Below are 14708 nucleotides of genomic sequence, written 5' to 3' on the forward strand. Positions count from 1 at the left end.
CTTCTTCAGCACTGGTAGATTTTTTCACTTGTTTTGACTATAAAAACTCTGCCAGTACAGTAAGACAAAATACACATGTTAAAAATACATTCTCTGAAAAACTGAAATATCTTATGCAGTGTTGTTTCAAATCAATCAAATTGATCTTGTTTTAAGGATTTTTAGATATTTTTACAGGAAAACAATAAAAAAAAATTATTATCAAGAATAAGATTTTTGCCCTTATATCAAATTTCTTACTAGAAAAAATAAATTATGATCCAATGTGAATTTTCTTGATAAAAAAATGTGATCGTGCCTGATAACGTGCATGTAAAATGGCTAGAAATAGCATTTTATCTTAGCGTAAAGCTGACAATTTACACAAGGTTTATTTCTATTTCTTCTCCAAACTTGCTTCAAACTTACTTCTCTGTCTGCTCGTATGAATGTAACACATCATAAGAAAGTGTTTCACCGCTGTTCAAATGCACTTTGGATCGCATCATTTATATGTAGAAATGTTTTCCATCTGAAAGGACTAAATATTAAAGAAGCCCTATTATGCTTTTGGGGATTTTACCTTTCCTTTAGTGTGTAATATACATGTAGCTGTTTGTGCATGTAAAAGGTCTGCAAACTTACAAAGCACAAAGTTCACGCCAAAAGGAGTTACTCTCAAACACTACTCCTGAACTGCTTGAAATGCCTGGTTTGCAGTCCAGCCATTACTTCCGTGACATAGCTAGGTCACTATGTAACACATTTGCATAATGCCCAGCTAATGCCTGGGAGCTGAAACTTGGTTATGGTACATTTCCGACACACTCTCTAAGCAGCTGACCAGTCACAACAGACTGGGCCAGTTGACCAATCAGAGCAAACTTATATTTATTTTATTCAGTTATGAAGAGTTTTTAGACACATTGCAAATGAAGTAGGAGTTTTAAGTGATAGTGTAAAAAAAAAGCCTGTATTATAGAAATATGGGCAATTTCCATGTTTGGTGGTCAAATATGAAATGTCTTAATAACTGTACCCACACAAACACATACATATACGTAAGTACAAATGACTAGGATTGTTTTTTTTTTTTTTTATTGTTTTTTTTTTTATGACAACCTGTATAATGCTGAATGATATTTCTATATTGCTCTACGTATCTGGCAGTGGTAGCTCAGCGGTTAAGGCTCTGGGTTACTGACCAGAAGGTCGGGGGTTCAAGCCCCAGCACTGCCAAGATGCCACTGTTGGGCCCTTGAGCAAGGCCCTTGACCCGATCTGTTCCAGGGGCGCCGTATCATGGCTGACCTTGCACTCTGACCCCAGCCTAGCTGGGATATGTGAAAAAGAAGAATTTCACTGTATATGTGCAAATGTATAATGTGTGATAAATAAAGAAAATTATTAATGTAGCTATGTTTGATCCAGGAGCTATGACCATTGTGCTTTTGCTGTGAACAAGGCATCTAACCTCAGGGTGTGACAATTATGTTGTGACTTTAAATCAGGCAAAGGGAGGAAAAAAAAAAATAATAATAATAAAAGCCCTGATATCTTTCCTGACAAATTTGTCCAGTCTGTAATCTTGTCTTAAGAGGTGAAGTGCCATTATCACCCTAAAAATATAAAAATTTATTAATTAATAAATAATAGCAAGAATAATGACCTGCCAACCACACAAACCGATTGTCCTGCCCCAAACTCACACCATTGTTTGAGCCATTGTTGTATCCAGGATCATGTTTAAACAACACTAGGCTACACTCTATTGTTACACCTTTTTCTTTATTTTGTAAATCATAACATGCTGCCAATTCATCACATATCCACAATGATTAAGAAATCTCTGCCTTGCCCTAAATGTAATAAAAGTGAACAGTATCATACTTTACATTGAAATAAAATGAAGAAACTTTGGGAGGGAAACGTTTGATGCACGATGTTGCAATTGTGTCCATAGTTAGTACATCTGCCCATTTTTTGACCAATTTTCTTTCCTGAAGTTTTACAACACCATAACTGATTTGAATTTGACTTGCATTCCAGATGTATCTGAATATATATATATATATATAAAGCAATTTGTGAAACCAACAGAAATCTTGATTACATTTCTAAAATTAAAAAAATGTCTACTTGTAATCTGCCTGTATCCACGCTATTGTGCACCACTGCAGGTAAACACCTGTGATGTGTAGTGGGTCTTTCCTGTAGATAGTACTATGGTGCCTTATCAAATGAACCTTTAGAGAATAGAACAAGAGTAAAGAGTTCCTACTGACCATTTCAAGTATGTAAACAATAACAAAGAAATGATGATGCTTAAACACTCTGCAGTGCTGATGTCTCTTAGTATGTTTGTACATACGCTAATTTGAATAGAAAATAATAAGACTTGTTCGTGATTGACTATGTGTTTTTGGTTCAGTTTGGTACTCATTCAAAAACTTAAAGATGGCGCCATCTACTGGCACAAAGGCGTAATTTACAGAACAACAACGAATCTCAACAAATCCTTTTGGTGAACAGATTGAAAAGACTTGAGTCACTGAGATGAATCAAAATCATCACAACAAGTGCAACACCTATAACAGGCAAACAAAAGTACACGGGTCATCTATGCTAATTTAGAAGGGGGCAAAAGACTCTTCATGGGCCAACCCCTTAAATAATTTCATTGGGCATTTGAAGCTTTGTTGGAAATGTAAGGGCCAATCAGGGGATTCTAAATGTTTGTCCCACCCATCGCCTCGTGATTGACAACTGCCGTGATTATACTGTGATTAAAGTTTGATTGGATTGTCACTCTGATTTTGTTTAAATCTTGTTCCAATTAATTTCATGATAACTGAGCATCTTCAGTGCAATGGGCCTGATTATAGAGTTGAGCTAATAGGTTTGGTTTGACTTCTGCTCTGTTTCTCATTTGTGGTTTCAACCAGTGTGCAAAAAACACAACAGACAACAGAAACAACCTTTTATTATCAAGTTCTCAATCCAACCTCTAGAAGATTAAAATCAACATAGGCAATTTATTGTCATTGAGTTTCAAATCTTAGAAATCTCTGTCTGTGTTCAGGAAGGCCTGAATTTTGCACAACTTCTCACAGTCATGGTTTAGCTGTGCTTTAGGGGAGCTTGAATGCACAAAAATATAAGTTAGTCTTAACTTGTCTTTTTCTATCTTTTTGTTTCGCAAGAGTTTGTTTTCTCTCTGTGTCTTTGTTTGAAGTGTGAAATGACTGTTTGAACAGGAAGGGTTTTTTTGGTTTAGACACGTCAATGTTAATGTCTATTAATGTGACAGTATGGAGTCCAAAGCACTGCTGCTCATACTCTGTGAGTATTTTATTATATTCTATATTTTTAATGTGTGTCTTAGAAAATACATTCAGCTGTGGGTGAGAGTGTTTATGGACTGTCTCACTATTCACAGTCAGTGAAAATGTTTTTTGAACGTGTGCAGGGTTGGACCGGGTGTGCTTGTAGGGGGGCAGCTGCATTATACCTTAAATGTCCCCAATACACATATATAACAACATTTGCTATTTTAATATTCGCTAACCAAAATTATATGAACAAAAAGGCTCATGACAATTGTTTCAGTGAGTCAATACAACCTAAAATTCTGGTTTTACCCACAAACTTTAAGCCATGTTGCCATGCTTGTTGCCATTTTTAATTAATTTTTATTTTTTATTTTATTTATTTATCACACATTATACATTTGCACATATACAGTGAAATTCTTTTTTTCACATATCCCAGCTAAGCTGGGGTCAGAGTGCAGGGTCAGCCATGATACAGTGCCCCTGGAGCAGATAGGGTCAAGGGCCTTGCTCAAGGGCCCAACAGTGACATCTTGGTAGTGCTGGGGCTTGAACCCCCCAATCTTCTGATCAGTAACCCAGAGCCTTAACAGTGGAGCCACCACTGCCCCGTTTTAATTTAATTTTGAAATTCACTAGTTCATTTTAAATGGTCCTACAGTTTTTAAAAGAACATTTTAAACATACAGAATGTATGTAGTAACTTAATTACTATGTGGTTAAAAAAAAAAAAAAAAAACTGAATGCAGAATAATTATACATAATTAGAAATTGCTGTTTAAAAAGATTTAGATGGAGGGTGGCATGCCATACCACAGGACATGCCTACTTCCCAAAAGTATTTTCTGTCAGCTAGCCCCATAAACTAAAAAGTCTAGACCTATCAATGAAATCAGCTGCATTATACAGTGCAAAACAAAATGAATGATGGTGAACATTTGGCATATATAGTGCAGTCAGAAAGTATTCAGACCCCTTCATTTAAAAAAAAAAAAAGAAAAAAAAAAGAAAAACAAATCACATTTTGTTGTTGCAGACTTATGCTAAAATGCTTTAAATTATTTTATTCTTTTCACATCAATCTACACTCTGTACTCCATTTGGGGATTTTCTGCCATTCTTCTCTGCAGATCCTCTCAAGCTCTGTCAGGTTGGATGGGGACCATCAGTGGACAGCCATTTTCAGATTTCTCCAGAGATGTTCGATTGGGTTCAAGTTCGGGCTCTGGCTGGGCCACTCAAGGACATTCACAGAGTTGTCCCTAAGCCACTCTTGTGTTGTCTTGGCTGTGTGTTTAGGGTCATTGTCTTGTTGGAAGGTGAACTGTCGGCCCTGTCTGAGGTCCTGAGTGCTCTGGACCAAGTTTTCATTAAGGATATCTCTGTATTTTGCTGCATTCAGATATTTTTCAACTCTGACCAGTCCCCTAGTCCCTGCCACTGAAAAACACCCCCACCACCATGCTTCACCGTTGGGATGGTATTACGCAGGTGATGAGTGGTGCCTGGTTTCCTCCAGACATGATGCTTAGAGTTGAGGCCAAACAGTTCAATCTTTGTTTTATCAGATCAGAGAATCTTATTTTTCACAGTCTGAGAGTCCTTTAGGTGCGGGCTTTCATGTGTCTTGCACTAAATAGAAGCTTCGGTCTGGCCACTCTTCCATAAAGCCCAGGTCAGTGGAGTGTTGCAGTGCTTCTGCAAGTTTCTCCCATTTCCACACTTGATATCTGGAGCTCAACCAGAGTGACCATCAGTTTTTGGTCACCTCTCTTACCAAGGCCCTTCTTCCCCGATTGCTCAGTTTGGCCAGGCGGCCAGCTCTAGGAAGAGTCCCGGTTGTTCCAAAGTTCTTCCGTTTAAGTAATATGGAGGCCATTGTGCTCTTGGGAACCTTCAATGCAGACAAAATGTTTCTGTAGCCTTCCCCAGATCTGTGCCTTGAAACAATCCTGTCTCTGAGCTCTGCAGACAGTTCCTTTGTCCTCATGGCTTGGTTTTTGCTCCGATATGCATTTTCAGCTGTGAGACCTTATATATGGGGCTTTTCCACTGCACGGTACAGCTCGACTCGACTCGACTCTGCTCGCTTTTTGGGGGTTTTCCACTGTGGATAGTACCTGGTACCTCATACTTTTTTTAGTACCACCTCGGTCGAGGTTTCAAGCGAGCCGAGCCGATACTAAATGTGATGTCAAAACTGATTTGTTGACCTGCAGATCACTGATTGGTCAGAGAGAATTGTCACTACCAGCGTCACTGGATTTGTGACACAGGACATCAACCTGCTAGTTTTAAAGTAAGCAACAGCGACAGCAATATCATTTGTTCACGCGACTTTCGAATTGTAATGGCTGTGCGCAAAACCACGCCGTGGTCAATAAACGAGGTGCAGATGTTCCTCTCGTTAGTGATGAACGAAACAACGCGAAACAAAAAAAATCTTTCAGGAAGTGTCTCAGCTGTTGGCCGCACACGGCTACCACTGGACCTACCAAGAGTGTAGGGAAAAGTTACAAAAACTTAAAAGTGACTACAGAACCATCAAGGACCACAACAGCCAGAGTGGTTCAAACAGAAGAAAGTGGAAGTGGTTGACTACTTTATTTAGTTGACCAGCTACTGGAAAGCTTGCTTCTAAAATAACCAGGCCAATTTAACTGTTACACTTGTGTAAAATCACCATGCAACAACTGCTTTATGCAGCACAATGAGCTAGTAGCTAACAGCTAGCGGTCGTGTTATTGTTTATGGTCAGTAATGTTTGTGTCGCGTTTAAGATGATGTCACAGCAGTAGAGGCGGCACAGCTATGACGATCAGCCTATAATCCCACCCACGTTGAGGCGGCACTAAACTGCAGTGGAAAAGCAAGCTCAGAAAAGTAAAGTGAGCAGAGTCGAGTCGAGTCAAACCATAACGTGCAGTGGAAAAGTGCCATTAGACAAGTGTGTGCCTTTCCAAATCATGTCCAATCAATTGAATTTGCCACAGGTGGACTCCAATCAAAGTGAAGAAACATCTCAAAGATGATCCAGAAAAATGGGATGAACCTGAGCTAAATTTCAAGTGTAAAATCAAAGGGTCTGAATACTTATGTCAATTTGATATTTCAGTTTTTTTTTCTTTCTTTTTTTCTTTTTTTAAATGTATCAAAAATCTGTTTTTTGCTTTGTAATTATGGGATATGGAGTATAGACTGATGTGAAAAAAATAATAATTGAACATTTTAGCATAAAATAAACATTTTAGCATAAGGCTATAACATAACAAAATGTGAAAAAAATTAAGGTGTCTGAAAACTTTCTGAATGCACTATATATATGTGTGTGTGTGTGTGTGTGTGTAACATCATTCTGTAAACTGCATGTTGTTTCAGAAATAAAAACCAGACAAACATGATAATAAATTATAATAACCTGGAATATCGCACTATTAAAGTAAACTTAATTTACACTTTTACACCATCTTATAAAAAGATATCTTTAGCACAATTAATTAAAAATATATATAACTATATCAGACGGGCATAATAAAACACTGTACTTGAAACAGTCAACGCTTGTTGTAGCTGGCGAATTGTGACTGAAAATGCCCCAGTGTGCTATGATTGCTTCCAGGATGTAAGGGACCATCTCAAAAGTCTCAAGTTATACATAAAAATTACAACCTTGTAATGCATCATGTGTAAATTAATGAGAGTGTTTGTTAAGATAAAATATGCAAGTCATTTGAATTGAACACTTGGACAAGTTTTATCTCAGTATGTGGACTTTTCAGGTGGTCTCTTACGCACCATAGGTGAATATTCAACGAATACTGAACTTCAAATTAACTTTACGCCGCTAAAAAAAAATATGCATTCATTATCCATTGATGTTTTGTTTAAATAGAATTTGTTTGGACTGTTTACTATGATGTGGGGTCATGGAAAGGAAAGGAAAGGAAAATGAGAATACCACTCTAACCATTCTACCACTCCAAAAAAGGCTTATTAAAACAGGGCAGTGCCTTTGTTTCCTCATGACTGTACTATTGTAATTCCCTCTACATACAGTAAGAGTCAGCCGTCTCATCTGCAAATTGTCCTGAATTCTGCTGGTTGGCTCATAGCGGGTACACACAAGCAAGATCCCATTTCCCCAATATAACCCTCTCTTTGTTGGCTGCCAGTCCACCATAGTATTGATTTCAAACTTTGACTGTTTGTATTGAAATCATTAAATTGGTTATCGCCATTCTACTTCTCTCTTCTTTTGCACTTACACAAGCCCCATAGATCCACTTATCAAAGGATTTTGACTTTTCCAGTTTACCAGTTTACTCCTGCACATTAGAACAGCTTCAAATTTATCTTATTTTAAATCTCAGTTTAAAACATATCGTTTCTCCAGGCATTTAGACAAACCGAGAGTTGAGATGGTGTATATACTATGTAAGTCTATCCTGGAGCTGTTTTATTTTTATTATTCATATCATATACTTATTTTATAACTGTACAGTACACTGGTCAGCTGTTTTTGTTTTTTAATGACTCCAACCATCAATGTTTATTTGTATGTGCTTTTAAACAGAGAGGCCCAAACCTGTAGTGAAGATAACACCAGATCATCATGTGTTCAGAGGAGAGACAGTCACTCTCACATGTGACATACAGAGAGAAACACACACTGAGTGGAGATACAGCTGGTTTAAAGATGGTTTAGACAATCCAGTCAGCACTGAGAGAGTGTACAGAATCACATCTGACAAATCTCACAGTGGTAAATACAGCTGTAGAGGAGAGAGGAAACAAGACTCACAGAGATCAGACATCAGTGATGCTCTTTTACTGACTGTATCAGGTAAGTTTCGCTTTCTCTTTCTTTTGCAGAACACAAATTAAGATGTTTAGAAGAATATCTCAGCTCTGTAGGTCCATACAATATAAGTGAATGGTGATCAGACCTTTCAATCTGCAAAAGTCAGCATAAAAATAATTCATGACTCCAGTGGGTAAATCCACGATTAAGAAGTAATATGATAAGTGTGTGTAAGAAACAGATCAATATTTAAGTCTTTTTTTTTTTTTTTTCTTTTTTTTTTTTTAATCTCCACCTTTGACCAGTAGACTGTGATATGCATGAAGAATGCTAATGGCCATAAAACAAAAGAAGAAGAATGTGCAAGTGAAAGTGGACATTTATAGGCAAAAATGACTTTTTTTATCTGTTTCTTACCCACACCTATCGTATCACTTCTGAAGGCATTGATTTAACCACTGGAGTCTGATGGATTACTTTTGCGCTGACTTTGTGATTTTTGCACATTCATATTTTTGGTCAGCATTCACTTGTATTGTATGGACCTACAGAGCTGAGATATCTTTCTAAAAATCTTAATTAGTGTTCTGCAGAAGAAAGAAAGTCATACTCATCTGGGATGGCATGAGTTTGAGTAAATGATGAGAGAATTTTCATTTTTGGGTGAAGAAACCCTTTAAAGTCAGCTCAGCCTGTATTATTTGTATCAAGTGAGTGTTCTCATTCAGCTCTGTACAGGAGAAAATACTGTATTAAGAGTGTAGTGGTGCATAGAAACATAAATAATAATAATAATAATAATAATAATAATAAATCACTTGAGTAAGCAATGACCCTGTGAACAAACTAGAAATCATCTGTATTACAGATTACAGAAGATGGTGTGTACAGAACTTTAAAAAACAAGAATATCTTCAGTGCAATTTACTCTCATGTTCAATGGTCTCAAACACCATGATGGCTGAGCTGCTGGTTTTACTCCATTGCATTTTGCACATACTGACATACGGTCTCTTGTGTTGTTATCATCTGCAGCAGATGCCTCAATATAGCATGAATCTCATGGTTGGAGCTTACCTGTACATCGCAATCATTTGTAATCATGTCTGGGAGATATTGAGAGCCGGAGTCATAACATGCAATTTAAATGTTAAAAATCCCATAAAAAGACTCTTTACATGCAACATATTACTGTAGACAAACGAATTGCAGAACCACACATTATTCGACATGTATTTATAGCACTTTACCTTGTGTTATATTATCCAGGCATTAATTCAGTCATTATAAAAAAGAAGTTTGGTTCGGGAGTCCAAAGCAATAGTTATGTTTGACTTGTATTAATTTTGAATGTATTCTGGAAACATTATTGGTATCAATGCTAAAGTTGGGAACCGAGAACCGGTTTTTTGTTCAGAACTGGTTCCATTCTTTAAAAAAATAACAGAATTGCTGAGTGACTCCAGCCAGGTCTCCTAAGCAACCAAACTGGCCCGGTTGCTAGGGAGGGTAGAGTCACATGGGGTAACCTCCTTGTGGTCACTATAATGTGGTTTGTTCTCGGTGGGGCGCATGGTGAATTGAGCGTGGTTGCCGCGGTGGATGGCGTGAAGCCTCCACATGCGCTATGTATCCGTGGCAACGCGCTCAACGAGCCACGTGATAAGATGCGTGGGTTGACTGTCTCAGACGCGGAGGCAACTGGGATTCGTCCTCCGCCACCCGGACTGAGGCGAATCACTACGCGACCACAAGGACTTAGAATGTATTGGGAATTGGGCATTCCAAATTGGGAGAAAAAGGGGAACCCCCCCCCAAAATAAATAAATAAATCACAGAATTGTATGATATTCATGACTTTTGGTTCTGTTAATGGTTCTCCTGCATGCAATTTTCTGCCAATGCAGCTCAAACACCGTCCTGAAATACTCTGACAGTGTTTCCAGCAGCAAATTTCTGCAGCAACACTGCCCTCTACTGACTCTGCAGTGTAAAACACACAGCTCTACCAGTGTATTTGATTCCTGATCGAACGATTCTTGAGCCAGCTCTTTTGAATCTACAGCGCAAAACAAACATCGCTTCCAGTATAGTCCAAAATACAAGTAATCTTATACTGATGTGCAAGTTATGAATGTCAAGCTTGAAATTAAATAAATGTTGAAGACATACAGGTGCATCTCAATAAATTAGAATGTCGTGGAAAAGTTCATTTATTTCAGTAATTCAACTCAAATTGTGAAACTCGTGTATTAAATAAATTCAGTGCACACAGACTGAAGTAGTTTAAGTCTTTGATTCTTTTAATTGTGATGATTTTGGCTCACATTTAACAAAAACCCACCAATTCACTATCTCAAAAAATTAGAATACATCATAAGACCAATAAAAAAAACATTTTTAGTGAATTGTTGGCCTTCTGGAAAGTATGTTCATTTACTGTATATGTACTCTATACTTGGTAGGGGCTCCTTTTGCTTTAATTACTGCCTCAATTCAGCGTGGCATGGAGGTGATCAGTTTGTGGCACTGCTGAGGTGGTATGGAAGCCCAGGTTTCTTTGACAGTGGCCTTCAGCTCATCTGCATTTTTTGGTCTCTTGTTTCTCATTTTCCTCTTGACAATACCCATAGATTCTCTATGGGGTTCAGGTCTGGTGAGTTTGCTGGCCAGTCAAGCACACCAACACCATGGTCATTTAACCAACTTTTGGTGCTTTTGGCAGTGTGGCCAGGTGCCAAATCCTGCTGGAAAATGAAATCAGCATCTTTAAAAAGCTGGTCAGCAAAAGGAAGCATGAAGTGCTCCAAAATTTCTTGGTAAACGGGTAAAGTGACTTTGCTTTTCAAAAAACACAATGGACCAACACCAGCAGATGACATTGCACCCCAAATCATCACAGACTGTGGAAACTTAACACTGGACTTCAAGCAACTTGGGCTATGAGCTTCTCCACCCTTCCTCCAGACTCCAGGACCTTGGTTTCCAAATGAAATACAAAACTTGCTCTCATCTGAAAAGAGGACTTTGGACCACTGGGCAACAGTCCAGTTCTTCTTCTCCTTAGCCCAGGTAAGACACCTCTGACGTTGTCTGTGGTTCAGGAGTGGCTTAACAAGAGGAATACGACAACTGTAGCCAAATTCCTTGACATGTCTGTGTGTGGTGGCTCTTGATGCCTTGACCCCAGCCTCAGTCCATTCCTTGTGAAGTTCACCCAAATTCTTGAATCGATTTTGCTTGACAATCATAAGGCTGCGGTTCTCTCGGTTGTGCATCTTTTTCTTCCACACTTTTTCCTTCCACTCAACTTTCTGTTAACATGCTTGGATACAGCACTCTGTGAACAGCCAGCTTCTTTGGCAATGAATGTTTGTGGCTTACCCTCCTTGTGAAGGGTGTCAATGATTGTCTTCTGGACAACTGTCAGATCAGCAGTCTTCCCCATGATTGTGTAGCCTAGTGAACCAAACTGAGAGACCATTTTGAAGGCTCAGGAAACCTTTGCAGGTGTTTTGAGTTGATTAGCTGATTGGCATGTCACCATATTCTAATTTTTTGAGATAGTGAATTGGTGGGTTTTTGTTAAATTACAGCCAACATCATCACAATTAAAAGAACCAAAGACTTAAACTACTTCAGTCTGTGTGCATTGAATTTATTTAATACACGAGTTTCACAATTTGAGTTGAATTACTGAAATAAATGAACTTTTCCACGACATTCTAATTTATTGAGATGCACCTGTACAAGCCTGAAGTACAACATTAGTCGACATAACGCAGTCTAAACTGTCTCTGGAACTCTTACTGTTTATTTAATGATGACCTGTGTCTCTATTAAATCAAGCAGTGCAGTTGCAGGTTCTCAACCAGGGGGCCAGGATCCACTAAGGGGCCTCAGCACACTTCCAAGGGGGCCTCAAGTTGACTTAAAAATAATTTAAAATAAGAAATATTTTAAAGTACTTAAAATAATTCTACTTAATGCTAAAAAAAATGTATCCATGATTAATTATTTTAATCAGACACGTACAGTTTTGCAGGAGGGGGCCTTCAAATGTTGTCTTGGACAGTGGGGGGCCTTTGAGTTAGAAAGGTTGAGAACCACTGCAGTTACTGATGGATTGTTCATATGATGAAGTATAATTAAAGATATACGAGTTTTGTTGTAATAAGTGGCAATTTATAAAAGAATAAATGAATTAATGAAATATGCCATCACATTTCTTGATGGTTTAGATTTTAGGATATATTATTGGATTGTATTGATGTCTCTAAAAAGTCTGCAAACACACCTTTTTCAAGAATTTTATTGAATTTATTTCTGATTTGTAATATCTGCTCTGTAGAAGCCTGAAATGATCTCATCATTTGGTAACAGACAGCAGATGGTAGTAAATACAAAATTAATTGCATTTTTCATTTACAAAAAATATATATATATATTTTTTTTAAAGGTACTAAAATAATTACTGGAATCGTTACCGGAACAGTTAAGGAATCGGAACCGGAATCGTGAAATTCTTTACGATTCCCATCCCTAATCAACACCATGTCTCATGTAGTGCTAGTGAGGCATTGCATTGAGAAAAAGGTATCATAGGCCATTAGGATCATTTAGGAGCAAACAACTTTTTACCAGTCTCCCATTTCCACTTATTTAATAACATTTGAATTTATTTAGGTCAATGGCTTCCTGTTTCCCTCATCATCAGTCCCAGCAGAAGTCAACACTTCTCATCTCACTCTCTCTCTCTGAGCTGTGAGGATCACAATAACTCTACTGGATGGACAGTGAGAAGAAACACAGACAGTGAGAGAATGAAAGATTGTTCATCTACAGGATCTACATGTAAAATCAGCTCCCTTAAAACATCTGACACTGGAGTGTACTGGTGTCAGTCTCAATCTGGAGAAAACAGTCAACAAATTAACATCACAGTACATGGTGAGTCTATATAACACCAGATATAGTGTCATGATACATATACTGAAAACAGAGCTGAATATGTTAGTTTAAGCATTTTAAAATTCAGTGACGTGCTTAAACTTCTTCCTGCTGTTTCTCCATTTCCTCTGTTGTGTAGATGGTGATGTGATTCTGGAGAGTTCTGTTCATCCTGTGATTGAGGGAGATACTCTGACTCTACACTGTTTACATCGATCTACAAACTCCTCAAACCTCACAGCTGATTTCTATAAAGATGGATCACTCCTCCAGAATCAGACGACAGGAGAGATGAGCATCCCTACTGTCTCAAAGTCACACGAGGGTTTCTACTCCTGTAAACACGGAGAGAGAGGACAGTCACCCGAGAGCTGGATCTCAGTCACAGGTGAGAGTTTATTCTCTCTTTTCTATTCATTCATGTGCACTTGTTCAGATATACTCAATCATCATGTGCTTGTGTGTCTCTTTTTCACATTCATCAGATCAGATTTCTGTCTTACACACTCTCAGTTCTCTTCTGGCAGTTTGTCCATATCTGATCGTGACAGTCGTGCTGGTTTTTAAATGCTACAGAGCGAGAGGTAAAAGAGATCAATATAATCAACAGATGAAATGTTTGTTCACAAAGACAATAACAGCAGAGGAAACAATATGAACGTCTAGTTCAATGACATGTTTATAATATTGTTTTTGTATTTTATAGTTTCATCTGTTGAAGATCAAAGTCAGTATGCAGTAACAGAGGAAGAAACTTCAATCTGAATCTCTTTAAAAATGTTCAGAAGACTTTTCTTACATTTCTGTTAATTATTTCACCATGTTTATTTTATCATTGATTTTTTTATAATTCAAATTATATTGAAGTTATTTTATTTTGTGGATTTGTTTTATATCGTAATATATTTGAAATGGACATTTAAAAGAGCTGATAAATGTACAAATAATAAAAACATTTAGAAACAAATATCATCATCTTCATGTTGTGATGAGCTGATTCATGCTCTCAGTATCTTAAACTCTTGACATTGTTTCTTCAGCCAAATGTAAATCTCACTTATGTCATTTAATACATTTATTTTGTAATGGAGAAAAAGATGATTTCTTTAGAACAACTGCAGACATGTACATTTTAACAGAATTTGATAACATGAGTTAGTGTTACACACTTTTATATATATAGTTGAATAATACAGTGTGCAGTTTTATATCATGTTTTTGTCTGATTTGCTTGTATAAAATATGGATGGAAGAGTTATGATGAAATTAAAGATACATGATTTCTCCTGTTTGAAAGTCAACTCAGGTTTATTTGTATAGCACATATCACAATACATTTTGATTCAATGCAGCTTTACTGAAAATTGTGCCTTAAAAGTCCACAGATAAAATAACCAGCAGCGATTGTGACAAGAAATAAACTCTATATGTTTAAATAGAGAGAAAAACCTTGAGGAAACACATTATATAATACAATAGTTACACTTATGGAAAGTTATTAAATATGTTTTTCCCAAGTTCAGAATAACTTGTCTTGAGATTCAGACAGACATCAGATAAAAATAAGATTCTGGACCGCTTATATTTAAAGTCCCAGATGAACAAAATAAAAGATTTCTAGAAAAGTTGCAATGAAATAGTTTTGT

At 37.3% G+C, this 14708-nt stretch overlaps 1 protein-coding gene across 1 annotated transcript in view; it reads left to right on the top strand.

Moving 5' to 3' along the window:
- LOC127440295 (sialoadhesin-like) overlaps positions 1–14363 on the top strand; it is a 39609-nt gene extending 25246 nt beyond the window's left edge. Inside the window, exons 4-8 of the mRNA XM_051696794.1 lie at positions 7885–8154; positions 12799–13062; positions 13202–13450; positions 13539–13646; positions 13769–14363. Of these exons, the coding sequence (XP_051552754.1) occupies positions 7885–8154; positions 12799–13062; positions 13202–13450; positions 13539–13646; positions 13769–13827 (950 nt within the window). The 3' untranslated portion in view covers positions 13828–14363. The remainder of the gene's footprint in view (positions 1–7884; positions 8155–12798; positions 13063–13201; positions 13451–13538; positions 13647–13768) is intronic.
- Positions 14364–14708: the final 345 nt, after the last annotated feature.

The sequence above is a fragment of the Myxocyprinus asiaticus genome, chromosome 1 (genome assembly GCF_019703515.2).
Source record: "Myxocyprinus asiaticus isolate MX2 ecotype Aquarium Trade chromosome 1, UBuf_Myxa_2, whole genome shotgun sequence".
Lineage (NCBI taxonomy): Eukaryota > Metazoa > Chordata > Actinopteri > Cypriniformes > Catostomidae > Myxocyprinus > Myxocyprinus asiaticus.